The sequence below is a fragment of the Hippopotamus amphibius genome, chromosome 16 (genome assembly GCF_030028045.1).
Source record: "Hippopotamus amphibius kiboko isolate mHipAmp2 chromosome 16, mHipAmp2.hap2, whole genome shotgun sequence".
Classification (NCBI taxonomy): Eukaryota; Metazoa; Chordata; class Mammalia; order Artiodactyla; family Hippopotamidae; genus Hippopotamus; species Hippopotamus amphibius.
In genome coordinates, this window is record NC_080201.1 from 63,814,449 (window position 1) to 63,831,497 (window position 17,049).

The following is a 17,049-nucleotide window of genomic DNA, read 5'->3' on the forward strand; positions in this document are numbered from 1 at the left end:
GAATCTGTAAATAGGGCCCCAGGAGTAGGTAGGGAGGGGGGAGACACAAGAAACCCGGCCTTGCCCTGCAGGGATAGGGCTCAGGGGCCGTGCCCAACGGGGGGTGGTTCTGGGGGGACTGGGGGTGGGGGAGCTGTTACTATTTTATTTATTGATTAATTTATTATTTTATTTATTGATCAATCTCTCTGCGGGGAGGGGTGGGGTAGGGATGGGGGCTTGTTGGGATGGCTTAGCAGATCCGGACAGACAGGGCCATCTGTCCTTGTGTCCCCAACTCCCCCTTCCTGGGCCCCCCTCCCCTGGTCCTCTCCCTTCCCCCACGACCTTCTGTACGGATTTGCTCTGCGGAAGGAATTCTGATTTCGCGTGATCCTGCCTGCGTCCGTGTCTCTGATTCCGCCGGCGGCAAAAAAAAAGAATAGTTAATAATAATAATAATAATAAATATCCTTGATCAGGGATGGCTGGCTGGCCTTGGCCTCTCGCTTCCTGGGTGGCCCTGGTTGCAGGGGCGGAACCAGACGTCAGGGACAGGAGGTGTGAAGATGCTGCGCTGACCAGTTGTTCAGAGCTGGACATGCAGGGAGATGGGGGAGGCCGGCGGGAGGCTGAGGCTGCCAGGGACCTGCTGGAGACACCGGGTGCAGCTGTGCAGGCTGGAGAAGTCCACGGCAAAGAGGCCGAAGAGGATGAACAGCGTCATGGCGACGGCCCACTCACAGGCCGCGGAGATTGAGCGCAGTGAGCAAGCGTGGAGGACGACCACTGTACAGCAGGGTCAAGGGCGCAGCACCATAGGGAGGATCCAGGAGCCCAGCTGGGTGGCCGGTGACCTTGGACAGGCTGAGCCCATCCATCTCTGGGTACCCTCTTGTGACATGTCTACCCTGTCCTGAGTGGAACGACCCCTCTGGCTGGACACCCTCCTCGGCAACTCCCAGACCCTGTCGAAGGGATGCCCTCAAATTCCCATCTCTGTCTCAAGCTGTTTCCCACGTTTTCCCTTCCACGTCTCCCCAGTTTGCACTGCGTTCCCCATATCCCAGAACCAGGCTCTCATCTTCCCATCTGCCTCCCCTGGCCCCACGAAGGCTCTGCCATCTCCCCACGTGCCAGGGCCAACCGGCCGCCACTGCGTCTACCTCCAAGCACGCGGGACTTCCTAAGGATGCTTCCATGCCACCCACCAGCCTCAGGCTGTGCTTGCAGCTTCCTCCCCCCGCCCAGGGCCCACAGGCCCCTGCTGCGCACTCCCAAATAGAATCTCACCTTCTCCCCAAATCTCTTCCTCTTTCTGGGTGCCCCCACCTCCAGGACAACACCATTCACTCCTGCACCCAAGCAGACCTTTGGGAACCTCCTTCGCACCCTCCCTCCTCATCCCCATGGCCAGCTGGTCACCCCAAGTCTTGTCCTGTGTGCCTTGCCCATCTCTTTCTGGCTTGACATCTCTAGTGGTCAGCCCTGTCCCTTCTCCGGCTCCACAGTCCCAGCTCTTTAAAACGTCTCTGTAACCACTGGCCAACCCATCCTCTAAGCTCCAGCCTGGCGGAGAGGCCTCTGGTTTTCTGGGACCACCCCCCACCCACCCACTGGAGCACTCTTCCTCCTCCTCCTCTCTGGCTCCAACTCACCCCTCCTAAATCAGATTAGACATTATTTCATTCAAGGATTTTTAGACAGTGAATAAGGCCAACACCATCCACTAGCCCCATCAATCCTAGAACAAGGAAGTACTTACACCAGAACTGACCTCGTACCTCCCCCCTCACAAGCTTTCCGTGGCTCCCTATTGCCTTTGGACGGAAGCCCAAGCCTGTCATCCCTCACTTTAGCGCTGAAAATCCTCATCTCTGGCCCTGCCAGCAGCCTCATCTCCCCTGGACTGGTTTTCCCACCCTCCTCACATGCCTGCGGTGTCCGTCCCTCCCCCCACCCCCAACCTCCCAACCCAGGCCAAAAGCAGCTGTTTCTGCAAGACCAGCTTAAAATACACCAGGTCTCAGACCCCACTTTGCAGCCTTCCAGCCCTTCCCATACTCAGCTGACCATCTTATGGTTCTATCCCCGCCTTCCCACAGCCAAGGGACATCAGAGCCCCACAGAATGACGATCTTGTGGCCAAACTGATTATCAGCACAGGTGGGATTTTGAAAGGGGCCACCTAGAGCTCATTGCCAACAGCGCGCTGCAGAGGACAGATGTTGGTTCCACAGCTACAGCTGAAGGCTGAGCTAGCTCAGAAGCCAGCCCTTCCTACCCATCTCACGGGATTCAGTTTGCTGCTCTGGGAAAGAGGACTGCCACCTCCATTTTGCTGGGAACATGGATCCAATTTTCCAAAGGGATCCACTGAATGCAGCCAGCCCAGGGCCCCCGCTGGGTTCCCTCCAGCTTCTTCTGAATGCCAACGACCTCTGGCCTCCCCTTCCGTCGTCCCCACGGGGGGCAGCAGTCCCCAAGGCTTGAGCATGCAGCCCCTTCTCAGAGCACTCCGCTTGTCAGTAGTCATCATCATTCTGATAAAAGCAGCTCCATTCTACAGATATAGAAACCGAGGCTCAGAGAATGGTTTGGCTCGCCCAGAGGTGTGGTGAGCCACTGGGTTCTGGGGTGACTCAAAAACGGGTTGGAATCGAGGCTCCACCCAGAGGCATGCTGGTAAATGTGTAACAACTGGCTCTGGTTTGTAGCATTTGTCAGTTTCTTGGCAGTTTCAAGCTATCCCTAACAGGACATCACTGCATATGGAGCTGGGAAGAGTTATACAGACAGCTCAGGAGACCCTGTGCCAGCTGCCTCCAGCCCACCACTAGCTCTTAGCCAGCACGATGCCCAGCACGGAGCAGGTACCCCTAACGGACTGTCGTCGTTGGTTTCTCGTTCTCTCACTGTTTACTGGCCACTCGCTATGTGCCAGGCACCGATCTAAGCACCTCACCTGTGTCATCTCCTGCATTCCTCACATCCCTTATTATCATCCACATTTGATAGACGAGGAAACGGAGGCACTGAGAAGTTGAGAAACCAGAGGAGTGCACCCCTTTCCCAGCTAGTGTGTGGAGGTGGTGGGATTCGACCCCAGGCAGCGTGATCCCGGAGCTGGGACCTGCTGACCACTCCGCCGTAATCCTGCACGGAGACCAAGGCTGAGAAAGGAAGGGACACCCACCACAGCACAGAGCAGACCCACCCCAACGAGGAAGTGCCCCCAACCCCTCTGCCGGGGCCCCAGGAAGGATACTGGCCACCATGAGGACGGTGCAAATGCTGCAGAGGACCAGACGGAGTGGCCTGATCCAGGGATCCCCAGGCTGGGGCAGGTTCTTCATCCTACAGGAGAGAAGGAGCTGCAGCCAGAAGTGGACAATTCCCACGAAGAAGGCGAAGAAGGCCCCCGTCAGGTGTACGATCCGCTGGTTCTTTTCCTGGGAGGAGAAGGGAGCGGAGTTGAGGGGCAGACCTGTGGGCGGGGAGGGCCACGATGCCATGTGGGGAGGGAGCAGGACCCGCTCCCTGGACTGTGCTTGAAAACTGCCATATTATTGATTAGGTGCCTTGGCTATTGTCAGCTCCACGAGGGCAGGCATTTAAATCTGCTGTTCACTGCGGGGGCCTCCATCCCTAGAACAGTGCCTGGCATGTAGTAGCGCCTCATAAAATGTTAGCGGAATAAATAATTCATTCTCAGTCGGGGTGGGAGAGAGCAGATTATTGCCACCAAGGGGGTAAAAATTGGTTCTTGGAGGGCGAAAAAAATCTTAAATATTACAATGGTTTGTGGCTTACAGATATAGTATATATTATATGAACATTTCTAAATATTAAAAATTTCATGAGGGGAAGGGATGATTAGGAGAAAATGTCTGAAAAAGTCTTCTGGGGAACTCCCTGGTGGTCCATTGGTTAGGACTCCGGGCTTCCACCGCAGGGGGCACAGGTTCCATCCCTGGTCAGGAACTAAGATCCTGAGGGTGGGCTATAATAATTAAAGGAAAAGAAAGGTTAATGAACACATGGACGCGTGAATGATTTGCTATGCAAATGTGATGTGGAATTTTTATTAAGTTGGAGGCAGCCCCTTGTCTAAATACCCTGCGGCTTCCCTGGCCTTTTGGCAGGAGAGGTTTGGCATCAGAGACAGTATAGAAAAATAACATGACAAGATAAATCAATAAGATTTCTCCTGTCACTTGTGTATTTCTTTTACAAATAGCTAATCAACTTTGCGGTTAAGAATGTGGGCTTCTAGAGTCTAGGAATCTGGGTTCATCTCTGACCTCCACGCACCCGGTGATAAATAAGTCTGTAGGCTTTGACCAAGAAGGACCTCCCTGGAGTTCTTGTGGAGTCAAATTAAAATAAACCTGCACAGTGTAAAGCATGGTGCTTGCTACAGAGTGAGCACTCCATCCTATGACAAAATAAAAATAAGAGAACTCAAATATTTCATCATCAAATGGCACTGAATTACCCCAAACTCCTGGGGGTCAACGGAATGATTACAAAGGGCCTCCCAGGCGGCCCCTATCCAGAGAGCAGAACTCACTCCCTCCAAGGCCCGAGAACCACAGGAGAAATACAAGTCCCAGGAGGCCGTGCGGGGACCAGTCCCCTCCCCACCAGAAGCCTTCGCCCCTGGGGGATGCTGGGAGTTGTAGTCCCAGACTCTGGCAGGACAGTACCAGCGCCGGCCTATTCCGCCTCACCTGGAAGTTGCCCACTACGGAGGTGCCCAGTGCACAGAGGAGCCCCGTCCACAGGATCAGCTGGCTAAGCCACTTTGCGACCCCCCAGTCCCGAAGCTGGTGGTAACGGAGGATGCAGATCCAGGCGGCTGGGAGGAGAGGGAAGTGGGCGGGAGACCCGAGCCCCAGGCTGCTGGGTATGGGGTGGGGGTGGGGCGGGTGGAAGAGCCTGGGGGTCCTGGGGAAGAGCCAAGTCCCGGATTTGGGGGCGGAGGAGGCTGGGGGCCGGGGCCGCCTTGGCTGGGTGGGGCTAGCACCGAACGAAAGATGCTCGAGAGTATTTACCCAAAGCAGCTCCGAGGTTGAGCACCTGGCTGAAGATGCAGCTCTGAGGGGGGCGATTTCCACACTGACTGGGGGAGAGAAGGGGTCATCCTGTAGCTCCTCAATCCAGGGCCCCCTTCTTTCCTCCCTTCGGACCCCCTACCCCCACCCCAAGCGCCATAACTACCTGATATAGGGGAAGCCTTCTGTGAGGTTCACAGCCTTATTGGCCACAGCGATCGAAAACCTGAGGTCGGGGAAACGTCAAAGTGAGTAGAGGGCGATCAGAGACACTTTTTTTTTTTTTCTGTTTCACGCAGAAACCCGGACTTCTAGCTCTCTCTCCCTCAGATCCAGGAGGCCAGTCCCCAGTCCCTCCTTCCTCAGACCCAGGTGTCCAGACCTCCCAGCCCCTCCTCCTTCAGACTCAGGGGTCCAGGTCCCCCCAGCCCCTCCGCCCTCAAACTCAGGGGTTCGGGGGCCCCCAGCCCCGCCTCCCTCAGACCCAGGAATCCAGGCCCCCAGCCCCACCTCCCTCAGACCCAGGGGTCTAGCACCCCAGCCCCTCCTCCCTCAGACCCAGGGGTTCAGTCCCCCAGCCCCTCCTCCCTCAGACCCAGGAGTCCAGGCCCCCAGCCTCTCCTCCCTCAGACCCAGGGGTCCGGGCCCCCACCCCTCCTCCCTCAGACCCAGGGGTTCAGTCCCCCAGCCCCTCCTCCCTCAGACCCAGGGGTCCAGGCCCCCAGCCCTCCTCCCTCAGACTCAGGAGTTCAGTCCCCCAGCCCCTCCTCCCTCAGACTCAGGGGTTCAGTCCCCCGGCCCCTCCTCCCTCAGACTCAGGGGTCCAGGCCCCCAGCCCCTCCTCCCTCAGACTCAGGAGTTCAGTCCCCCAGCCCCTCCTCCCTCAGACCCAGGAGTCCGGGCCCCCAGCCTCTCCTCCCTCAGACCCAGGGGTCCAGGCCCCCAGCCCCTCCTCCCTCAGACCCAGGGGTCCAGGCCCCCAGCCCCTCCTCCCTCAGACTCAGGAGTTCAGTCCCCCAGCCCCTCCTCCCTCAGACTCAGGAGTTCAGTCCCCCAGCCCCTCCTCCCTCAGACCCAGGAGTCCAGGCCCCCAGCCCCTCCTCCCTCAGACCCAGGAGTCCAGGCCCCCAGCCTCTCCTCCCTCAGACCCAGGGGTCCGGGCCCCCACCCCTCCTCCCTCAGACCCAGGGGTCCAGGCCCCCAGCCCTCCTCCCTCAGACTCAGGAGTTCAGTCCCCCAGCCCCTCCTCCCTCAGACTCAGGGGTTCAGTCCCCCGGCCCCTCCTCCCTCAGACTCAGGGGTCCAGGCCCCCAGCCCCTCCTCCCTCAGACTCAGGAGTCCAGGCCCCCAGCCCCTCCTCCCTCAGACTCAGGAGTTCAGTCCCCCAGCCCCTCCTCCCTCAGACTCAGGAGTTCAGTCCCCCAGCCCCTCCTCCCTCAGACCCAGGAGTCCAGGCCCCCAGCCCCTCCTCCCTCAGACTCAGGAGTTCAGTCCCCCAGCCCCTCCTCCCTCAGACTCAGGAGTTCAGTCCCCCAGCCCCTCCTCCCTCAGACCCAGGGGTCCAGGCCCCCAGCCCCTCCTCCCTCAGACTCAGGAGTTCAGTCCCCCAGCCCCTCCTCCCTCAGACTCAGGAGTTCAGTCCCCCAGCCCCTCCTCCCTCAGACCCAGGAGTCCAGGCCCCCAGCCCCTCCTCCCTCAGACCCAGGAGTCCAGGCCCCCAGCCTCTCCTCCCTCAGACCCAGGGGTCCGGGCCCCCACCCCTCCTCCCTCAGACCCAGGGGTTCAGTCCCCAGCCCCTCCTCCCTCAGACCCAAGGGTCCAGGCCCCCAACCCCTCCTCCCTCAGACTCAGGAGTTCAGTCCCCCGGCCCCACCTCCCTCAGACCCAGGGGTCTAGCACCCCAACCCCTCCTCCCTCAGACTCAGGAGTTCAGTCCCCCAGCCCCTCCTCCCTCAGACTCAGGGGTTCAGTCCCCCGGCCCCTCCTCCCTCAGACCCAGGGGTCCGGGCCCCCAGCCCCTCCTCCCTCAGACGCAGGCATCCCTCCTGCCCTGACACTCACACGGTCCAGATGCCAGCAATAGCCCAGAAGGCCAGGAAGGCAGGCAGCAGGGACAGGTATCCCCACATGCTGGGGTCTGCAGGGAAGGCGAGGGGCAGGGACCTAGGTTACGACTTTCTCTCTCTGACTCTTTCTCTCCTCTCTGTCTCTCACTCTGAGGTGAGCAACGAGCCCTGAGGGTCCAGGTGTGTCCTATGGTGGCCACCGCCCCTGAGGCCCCCATTGGCTCCCAGGCATAAGTAATGGGCAAGGGTCCAGTCTAGTGACACCAGGGTCTGCTTGGGGGCATATTACCTATCTTTTGCACAGTCCTGAATGCTGCTCTCCTAGTTTCTCTTCGCTGTCCTGCCCGCACCCAGCTTCTGAGTCTCTCGCAGCCCCTCCCTCCACTTCCAGCCTCTGGGCTTCCCCTGGTTGCTCACCTGTCCGGAGGCCCTCTGGCTCCCTCTGTCCCGGGACTGGGGCTGCGTGAGAGGTTTGGGGAAGAGGGCTGGGTTGTGAGGTGGGGCTGTCCGCGTTCCAGCAGAACCAAAGTCCACGATCGAATGCCTGCAGGACACTGTCAGGGCCGAGAGTATGACCTCCATGCTCTCCGGGACCTCACCCCCAAACTGCCACTTCCAGTCTCAGAACCGAGCAGCCAGCCCTTTAGCTTCCAGGGGCCCCCAGCTTCCTTCCTCCAGCTTTGTAGCTTTAATGTTCAAACTGCCAGTCCTTGTCCTCCCCGAGACCCAGAAATCTGAGCCTCTCGCTCTCTCCACCCTTCCTCCCTCGGGGACCCAGAAGTCCAGGCCTCCAGTCCCTTCCAGAACTCATGCAGTTGTTTCTAGTCCCTGAAGTCCATCCTCTCAGCTGTTACCTGCTTGGGGACCAAGAATGCAGACCTGCAGGCGTCTGCCCTCGGAGTGCGGTTTCTGTCCTGAGGCGGTTGGGTGTGGGACTCTGGTGACCCTGCCTCCTCCCCGCACCGGCTTTCCCCTCTCCCTTCCTCCATATCGAGCTGGAGTTCCCCACAGGCTGGGCCTGCGTGGGAAGGGCGATCTTGGTGATGATATGGCCAACGGAAAAACGTCCCTCCCAGAAAGTGACTTCTTCCTCTACCCTGACTGTTTTCTTCTCTCTCGCACAGAACAAGCCTCAACTTCCTGGCTTCTTCCCCTCCTGGTACTCAGGCGTTTGGGTCCCGGACCCCTCCTGCTTCCGCAGGACCCAGGAGTCCAAGCCCGAGCCCCTCCTCCCTCAGACGCAGGGAGGGTCTCCTCCCTCAGACCCAGAAGTTCCAGCCCCTTCTTCCCTCAGCTCCCCACCTCTTTTTTATTAATTGAAGTAAAATTCGCATGAGATTAACCATTTTATTTTATTTTATTCTATTTTATTTATTTTTCGCTGCTCCCTGTGGCTTGTGGGATCTCAGTTCTTGCACCAGCGATTGAACCCACACGCCCTGCAGTGAGAGCGCCAAGTCCTAACCACTGGACTGCAAGGGACGTCCCTAACCATTTTAAATGATACAGTTCAGGGCATTTAGCACATTCACAGTGTTGTGCAACCAACACCTCTATCAAAGTTCCAGAACTTTTTCTTCACCCCAGAAGGAAACCCTGTACCTATTAAGAAGACACTCCAATTCCCTTCTCCCCCACCCCCCACCCTGCCAGCTCTTGGCCATAACCAAAGTGCTTTCTGTCTCTATAGATTTGTCTATTATGGGCATTTCATATACATGGACTCACACGTGTGCCTTTTCGTGTCTGGCTTCTGTGACTGAGCAGATGTTTTTGAGGTTCATCCATGGTGTAGCATGTGTCAGTGCTTCCTGCCTTTTCATGGCAAAATAATATTCCATCAGTACCACCCATGTGGGGACTCAGGGGTCTAAGGCCTGCTTTTTTCTTCCTCTGCACTGCAGGATTTCCAGTGCCCCAGCAACTAGGGCTTTCAGCTCTCAGATTCCTTGAGAGTAACGATGAGAAAGCAGAGCAACAGACAGACAGACACTGTGAATGTTTCTTGAAGGTGGAGGCTCAGTGACCAATCAAGAATGAGATCTCTCGGGACTTCCCTGACGGTCCAGTGGTTAAGACTCTTAGCTTCCGCTGCAGGGGCCGTGGGTTTGATCCCTGATTGGGGAACTAAGATCCCTCATCCTGCACGGTGTGGCTAAAATTAACAAAAAAAAAAAGAATGAGATCTCTGCCCTCTGCAGGCTCCCAGCCTGGAGGGCAGACAGACATACACCCATCATTAGAACACAAGATGTTATAATGAAGGGAGCACCGTGCGTGGGGGCTCCAGAAGAGGAAGTGGCTAACGAGCAATGGTGGCCCGTGTGTGTTTGGTTGTGGGGGAAGTTTAGGAAAGTCTCACGAGCCACGCTTAGGGGATGCATGCAAGCTGCAGGAAGGCCTTCTCAGTAGAGTCCAGGTGGTTCCTGAAACCTGTCCCCTGAAGGTCGAGTGCCTTTGTCTTGTCGACTAAAATAGACATGCACGACCTGAGAGCTGTGAGTTTCAGTTTTATTTGGGGACGTGCTGAGGACGGTGGCCCACGAGAGAGCCTCTCCGAGAGCTCCGAGGAGCTGCTCCGAAGAGATGGGACAGAGGGAGCATCTATGTGATTCTGGAGAACGGGTACGTGCAACCCAACACACATCTCCGGGGAAGCTCGCTGCTAGTCTAGAGGAACAGATACCTTAGTTAATGACTTGAGTGCTGGTCTATGTAGGAGAAGTAAGAAATTGGATTTATAAAATTTTCTCCTGAAAATATCTCTCTGAAGGCCTGTTGTGCCAGTGTTCCCAGAGCACAGAGGGCCTCATTCCTGATCCCTGCCTTGAGTACCCTTCAGGGTGTGTTGGAGGTGAGTGACTCTGGTGGCTAAAGACTCAGTCCTGTAGAGCCAGGGGGAGAGCGACGTGCCTTAGTTGGCAGTGCCCTCTCATGGTCATAAACTCAGCCAAGGTTTGGGAGGCATTTTAAGACCATTTTGTCCCGTGGTGCTGGGAATGCTCATTCCTGGGTTCGGCCAGGATTTCGTTGATAAGCCACTCAATGTCCTATTCCTGGACTAGGCCCTGTTCACAGTAGCCAAAGGCCTCTGGACCACCTATCTTATGAGTCTGTTATGGTCCAGGAAATGATTCTCTCTTGCTGCTTCTTCCCATATCTGGAGCTACACGATTATAATCATTAATTTCATATAGAACTAGATATTTGGTCATCATTTCTATCACAGGCTCAGTCACATGTTTGATAATGCAAGACACAAAAATCTTATAAAATAGGCAGAATGTAAGTAATACAGCTAGTAGCATGAATAGGGTTATAAGTAAATATTTAAGCCAAGGACTTCCATTAGTATATCTCCAGGTCATCTGAGCCGGTTTGTTCTATACTAATCGCTGTCTTAAAGGTATTGATCTACTGGCATCATTCATAAGGCACCCAGGCCAATTTCATAGTGTTATTAGGCTGATAATCCCTAGTATGGTTTAATTTCTGCCAACATAAGGGGGGGCACCCTTAAACTTATAGCCTGGTGTTAACCGTGTAAATCTACCCCATACCTGAGGGAGCTTATATTCTTGGAAATTTAGCTCATTGCTTTGGTTGCGCTTGAGTAACTTTAAAAGGAAATTCATATTTATAGCCATGGTGAGAGCAAGTATGTATTGATTGAGATTCCCTCTACTAATGTTAGTAGTGGCCCAAACAGACCTATAACTTCTTTCTTCCAGGATAAATTTCCTACGGGACATCCAATTAGATCCTTGAAGAGGAGAAATTGACCAAGGCAACCTAGTAGTACAATTGGTTTGATGTCTAAACTGTATAGGATTGTGTTCAAGATAGAAAAACATTTGATTTCTGCAGAAGTCCAAGAAGTCAAGAAAACACCGTAAAGAATCACACAGCTCAGCTCTGGCATCTTGGGATAGCTGTGTACTTCTAATGCCTTCTTCTCATCCTGGTGGGGGTGTAGTTTTTCCTCTTTTTGAGCATCGTTTTAAGATGAGTTGAGGTCAGCAGTACTCTGTAGACCAGTCCAGTGCAGGGCGCCCTTTCTAAGTGGGAAATATGAATCCAAGGGTCAATGCCCTTCAGTTTCACTGTGAGTGAGCTAGTTAAGAGTAACTGATGGAACTTCCCAGGTGGTCCAGTGGTTAAGACTTCACCTTTCAATGCAGGGGGTGCGGGTCCCATCCCTAGTTGGGGAGCTAAGATCCCACATGCCTTGGGGCCAAAACACCAAAGCATAAAACAGAAGCAATATTGTAATAAATTCAATACAGACTTGAAAAAAAATGGTCCACATTTATAAGAAAAAAAAAAGAGCAACTGTTAAGGGACCTTCCATCTAGGCTGGAGAGAGTCCTTTAAATAATGTCTTTTCCAGTATGCATAATCCCCGGGTTGTAGATTATGGGGTGTCAGATCTTCACCCAAGGATAGATTACTGCAATAAGCGTTAGAAACAAACTTGGAATGTCGTTTTTAATAATTCAGTTAAACTTTACAATAATGTAACATAGTAACAAAGCCATTTGGGAAGTGGGTCTTAGGCAGTGAATACACTAGAACCCAATAACCACCAAAACATAACCTTTTCCACTCTAAAATTACCCTCATTTCTACCAAATATCGCCAAGTTGAGACCAATTTGTTTACAAAAGAAGTCTGGTTTCAGAAAACTTAGCCTGATTATTTACATAAGTGATATTGATTATATAGACTCTTTGAAATTTGGCTGTGCTGGAACTTTTCATACGGAATCTCAGACTGAATTTTTAAAAGGTCAGGAAAGGGCTTCCTGGTGGCACAGTGGTTAGGAATCCACCTGCCAATGCAGGGCACACAGGTTTGATCCCTGGTCTGGGAAGATCTCACACGCCACAGAGCAGCTAAGCCCATGAGCCACAACTATTGAGCCCACGTGCCACAACTACTGAAGCCCACGCCCCTAGGGCCTGTGCTCCGCAACAAGAGAAGCCACTACAATGAGGAGCGTGCTCACCACAACGAAGAGCAGCCCCCTCTCTCAGCAACTAGAGAAGGCCCATGTGCAGCAACAAAGACCCAACGCAGCCAATAAATAAAATGAATAAATAAAATAATAAAATTAAAATTAAAATTAAAAGGTCAGGAAAGCCACGTCAAGGGCTTGTCACAGCTTCCACCTGCAATATCTATAGATGTGGATGAATTCCTCTCCTCTCAGAGTTCCCAGAAACGTCATGAGATTTCTGCATCTGTCAAGAGGTGGCCAATCTTATTCACCTGATAAGGCTGCTGAGAACCTAAAAGTTTCCAATTTCTGGATAAATCTTTCAATTCTGCTTACAGAGCGATAATTTATCAAATTGCTGTAAGTCATAATTAGCTCGAGAACGATTTCCTTATATCTGGAAAACACAGATTAAAAGCCAGTTTAAAATAAAAAACATAAAAACTGTGATCACATTCATCAGTTCACTTAGACCTACGTAACTAATCGTTGTTGATCTTTTGTTAGAAGCCATCAAGTCAGCAGGTTTTCCACTAGAATTCTTGACTTTCTTACCCAGGTCAGCAATACGATCTGAAATTTACCAGAAACCTGTACTTGTCAAAAAGCACTTTCTAAGAATCTTCTTGAAGATGGAGCATTTTTGCAAAGTACAACTGTCTGTGAATGACAAAAGACTTCAAAAGGCATGAATAAAGATCTGATTACAAGGCAATTGACAAAGAAGCCTGGTTACTGCTGTGACATACAACATTTTAAGACAATAACTAGAATTATGACTGATAGGGACTTCCCTGGTGGCCAGTGGTTAAGAATCCACCTGTCAATGCAGGGGACACGGGTTTGATCCCTGCTGCAGGAAGATCCCACATGCTGAGGAGCAACCAAGCTGGTGCACCAAAAAAAAAACAACAAAAAACAAAACCAGTGCAGCCAATAAATAAAAATAAATAAATAAGTTTATTTAAAAAATAGAATTATGATTGATAACATTTTATCAAGACATACCAGGTTTTTAGGAATTCCATATAATTTCTAGAATATCTACATTAATAACATTTACCCATGCAGTCTAACCTAGAAAGTTTTATCACTACTCATTTGACAATGCTTCCCATATAATTGAACATACCAGATAATCCTAATTATTTTAATATTTCTCTCTTTGATAAGAAGAGAAAATAATTCTCTTGAGATAGTCCAGGGGCATTTTGGAAAACCTCAAAGCTGGAGGTCAAATGAACGTCAATTATAATTTGATCTTTGGAAAGTTTGCCAAAAATATCAAAAAATTTTACAACACGATCAAATAGGATCATAGGTCACTGTGAAATAACACTTACTCACTTAACCAAGTGACCATAAAAGATTTCAAAGGCAAATACAGAAATGTTATAATAGATTACTTAAAAGGCAAAGAAACTTTACAGTCTGTTCTCAAAATCAGATCAAACTTTGTCCTAAAAGAGAGAAAACTGATTTCAGGGTTTGCACTACTCTACCTTTAATACTGAAATTCATCTACTCAATTAAATTTATTCTAATCTGAGTCAATCCTGACCACACATAGGATTTCTTTCTAAAGATTCTCTTTTTTCACCCAAACTTTGCATTTCTATTTCTTTTTTTTTCTTTTTTCTTTTTTTTTTCGGCACCACATGGCTTGTGGGATCTTAATTTCCCAAGCAGGGATCAAACCTGGGCCCCGGCAGTGAAAGCTCAGAGTCCTAACCACTGGACTGCCAGGGAATTCCCAGCCCACCCAGTGTCTTTTGACTGAGCAAATCCCAGTGTCTTTCCACCAGGCTCCCCCAGGATCTTTCAACTGGGGAGCCAGGTACCTGCTATCACCACCAAGTAAAATTCAGGGTCACCAAACATTAATCAGAAGATCCAAGAATGAGGAGAGGGTCACTCAAATTCGTCTGGACTCACCCAGGGCACAAGGGGCCCTACTGGCACCAAGGTTCCAGATCCTCATGGAGTTCAGGTGAAGGAGAGAAATCTGCTCTGGGTCCTTCTGTTGTCACCAAAACTGTCTACTGAAATAAAAACACACTACATGAGAGCCTTGAGTTTCAGTTTTATTTGGGACTTACAGAGGACTGTAGTCCGAGAGACAGCCTCTCAGAGAGCTCTGAGGAACTTCTCCGATATCAGCATCTACACGATTTTGGAGAAGGGGTGCATGCAACCCAGCACACATCTCCGTGGAAGGTTGTTGCTAGTCCAGAGGAACAGATACCTTTGTTAATGACTTGAGTGCTGATCTACGTAGGAGAAGATGCAAGAAATTGGGTTCATAAAATTTTCTCCTGAAAATATCTCTCTGCAAGCCTGTTCTGCCAGTTTTCCCAGAGCACAGAGAGCCTTATTCCTGATCCCTGCCTTGAACACCCTTCAGGGTGTGTTGAAGGTGAGTGACTCTGGTGACTAATGACTCAGTCCTGTAGAGCCAGGTGGAGAGCGACATTGCTTAGTGGGCAGTCTGCTGGGTTAAGGAATGTGAGGTCCACTAGGAGAAATAAGCCAGGACCCGAAGCTCTCAATTGCCATAAAGGGCTTGGATGTTATCCTGAGGGTACTGGGGAGCCATGGAAGGTTCTTGAGCAGGGAAGACCAAAAGGAGCTGACACTGGTGGTGTGTAGACACTAAAGAGATGTAATGATAATAACTGTTAACCCATATTTCTTGCTTTTTTTTTTAATTTAATTTTATTTTATTTTTTGGCTGTGCCATGTGGCATGCGGGATGTTGCTTTCCCAGCCAGGGATTGAACCCAAGGCCCCTGCAGTGGAAGCGCAGAGTCCTAACCACTGGACTGCCAGGGAAGTCCCATTAACTGTTAACCCATCCTTGGTGTCAGGCCCTACTCTATGCGCTCCACATGGATTAACTCACTAATTCTCATGACAGCCCTGAGGGGTCACTGCCATAGTTATGGACCAGATTCTCTAATCCTCATGAAAGTAGAATTCCTGGTTTCTGGACTCACTTCTACATGCCAAACACACACACACACACACACACACACACACACACACACACACACACACACACACACACACACACACAGAGCTCAGTAACCCTAAGGAAAAAGCACCTGGAATAATTCCAAACATCACACATCTAAGTGATACCCCAGAAGATCCAGAGCTTTCAACTCGGAAAGATGAGATCGAAACCCACCTCTGCCACTTAAGAGCTGGGTGCCCATAGAGTGTCCTACTACAGCTGCTGTAACAAAGTACCACAAACTTAGTGGCTGAAGACCACACAAATTTATTAGCTTCTGGTTCTGGAGGGCAGAAGTCTGAAATGGGTCTTATGGGCTGAAGTCAAGGTGTAAGCAGGGCTGCAGTCCTTCTGGAGGCTCCAGGGGAGAAATCATTTCCGAGTCTTTTCCAGCTTCTAGAGGTGCCTGCATCCCTGGGCTCGTGGCCCCTGCCTCCCTCTGCATGGTGGGGTGTGCTTCTATCGTCACACCCCTTCTCTGACTCTGACAGTGACCCCTCTTTCACTTGTGAGGACTCTGTGATTATCTTGGGCTCACCCAGATAATCCAGGAGCAGCTCTCCATCTTAAGACCCTTAATTCAATCTCATCTGCAAAGTGCCTTTTGGCACGTAAGGTACCGCCGGCTGACACATGTCCTGGAGGTGAAGATGTAGACGTCTTTGGGATGGGGGGAGGCGTTATTCTGCTCCCACAGTGCCCTTGGGCAGCGGTGGGGGTGTCTCAGTTTCCTCAATCTGTAAAATGGGGCACATCGTACCCCGCGGGAGTCTGACTGTCTGGGTTTGGGTCACCACCTCTGCCTCGTGCTGAGTGTAACCTGCAGCAAATGTTTTACCTCCCTGAACCTTTATTTTCTCATCTGTGAAATGGAGATAAGAGTAACTACAGCAGGTGAGACTTCCCTGGTGGTCCATGGATTAAGCATCCGTCTTCAATGCAGAGGATGCTGTTTCGATCCCTGGTCCAGGAACTAAGATCCCACTTGTGGCAGAGCAACTGAGCCCACGAGCCGCAGCACCGCAACTAGAGAGCCGCAACTACTGAGTCTGCATGCCGCAACTAAGACCTGACGCAGCCAAAAATAAATAAATATTAAAAAAAAAAAATGTAACCACAGCAGAGGGCCATAGTGTAGAATTGTGGAGCCAACCTGCCTAAAACACTCAGAGCACGTCTGACATGCATGTGTTTCTTTTTTTCTTCTTCTTTTTGGCCATGCTGCACGGCTTGTGGGATCTTAGTCCCCTGACCAGGGATTGAACCTGGGCCACCCGCGCAATGAGAGCGCAGAGTCCTAACCACTGGACGGCCAGGGAATTCCCTGATGTGTGTGTGTTTCCAAGAGGTCGCTGCTGTTCGTGTTGCTTTTAGCTGGGGGTTCGTGCTGAGAATCAAGTGAAAACAGAAAGCGTGGCCCTCCTTTGATGGGTGTGTGTGGTACGTGGCTGTAGCTCCATGCAGGATGCTAGGTAGTTTAGCTGCAAGTAGCAGAAGGTGGAGTCAGAGCTCCTGGGAATTTTGTTTTGTTCCATTTGCCATTTAGCAGATACTGACTGAGGACCAGCGGTGTGCCAGGCACTGCTCTAGATGCTGGAGATACAGCCGTGAACAAGCAGACGACAACTGCCCTGGTAGAGTGAAGCTCCAGCAATTTCTCTCCCCTCTCCCAGCCCACCCCCCACCCCGACCCCTGCCCCAAATGCCACCCCCACCCCCACTCCCGGCAGTGCCCTCCTCTCATTTTTAGGGGCCACTGTTTCAGTGATGGCTCAGCATCTTCCTCTTGAATCCTTCCTTCCTTCTTTCAGTAAACATTTCCCTGAGGTCTCTGGGTTCCCAGGCCAGATCCGACCCAGCCCCTGTCCTCGAGAGGGGCCCTGTGTGCAGGGGGGTTGTGTGTCCTAGTGGACGTCACACTGGGCCCTGAAG

At 52.0% G+C, this 17,049-nt stretch overlaps 1 protein-coding gene across 2 annotated transcripts; it reads right to left on the reverse strand.

Annotated features, from left to right (window-relative positions):
- Positions 1-192: 192 nt before the first annotated feature.
- TMEM150B (transmembrane protein 150B) lies at positions 193-8,397 on the reverse strand. 2 transcript variants are annotated; one of them, XM_057712250.1, is made up of 8 exons: positions 7,957-8,397; positions 7,520-7,656; positions 7,098-7,173; positions 5,203-5,262; positions 5,037-5,104; positions 4,713-4,840; positions 3,248-3,431; positions 193-768 (listed from the first exon to the last, which is right to left on the reverse strand). In XM_057712250.1, the coding sequence occupies exons 3-8, from the start codon at positions 7,163-7,165 to the stop codon at positions 569-571; spliced, it is 708 nt and encodes a 235-aa protein (XP_057568233.1). In that variant the 5' UTR covers positions 7,166-7,173; positions 7,520-7,656; positions 7,957-8,397; the 3' UTR covers positions 193-568. The 2 variants fall into 2 exon arrangements, with proteins under 2 accessions (XP_057568233.1, XP_057568232.1); XM_057712249.1 differs by having other exon boundaries at positions 7,520-8,397.
- Between the last annotated feature and the right edge of the window lie 8,652 nt (positions 8,398-17,049).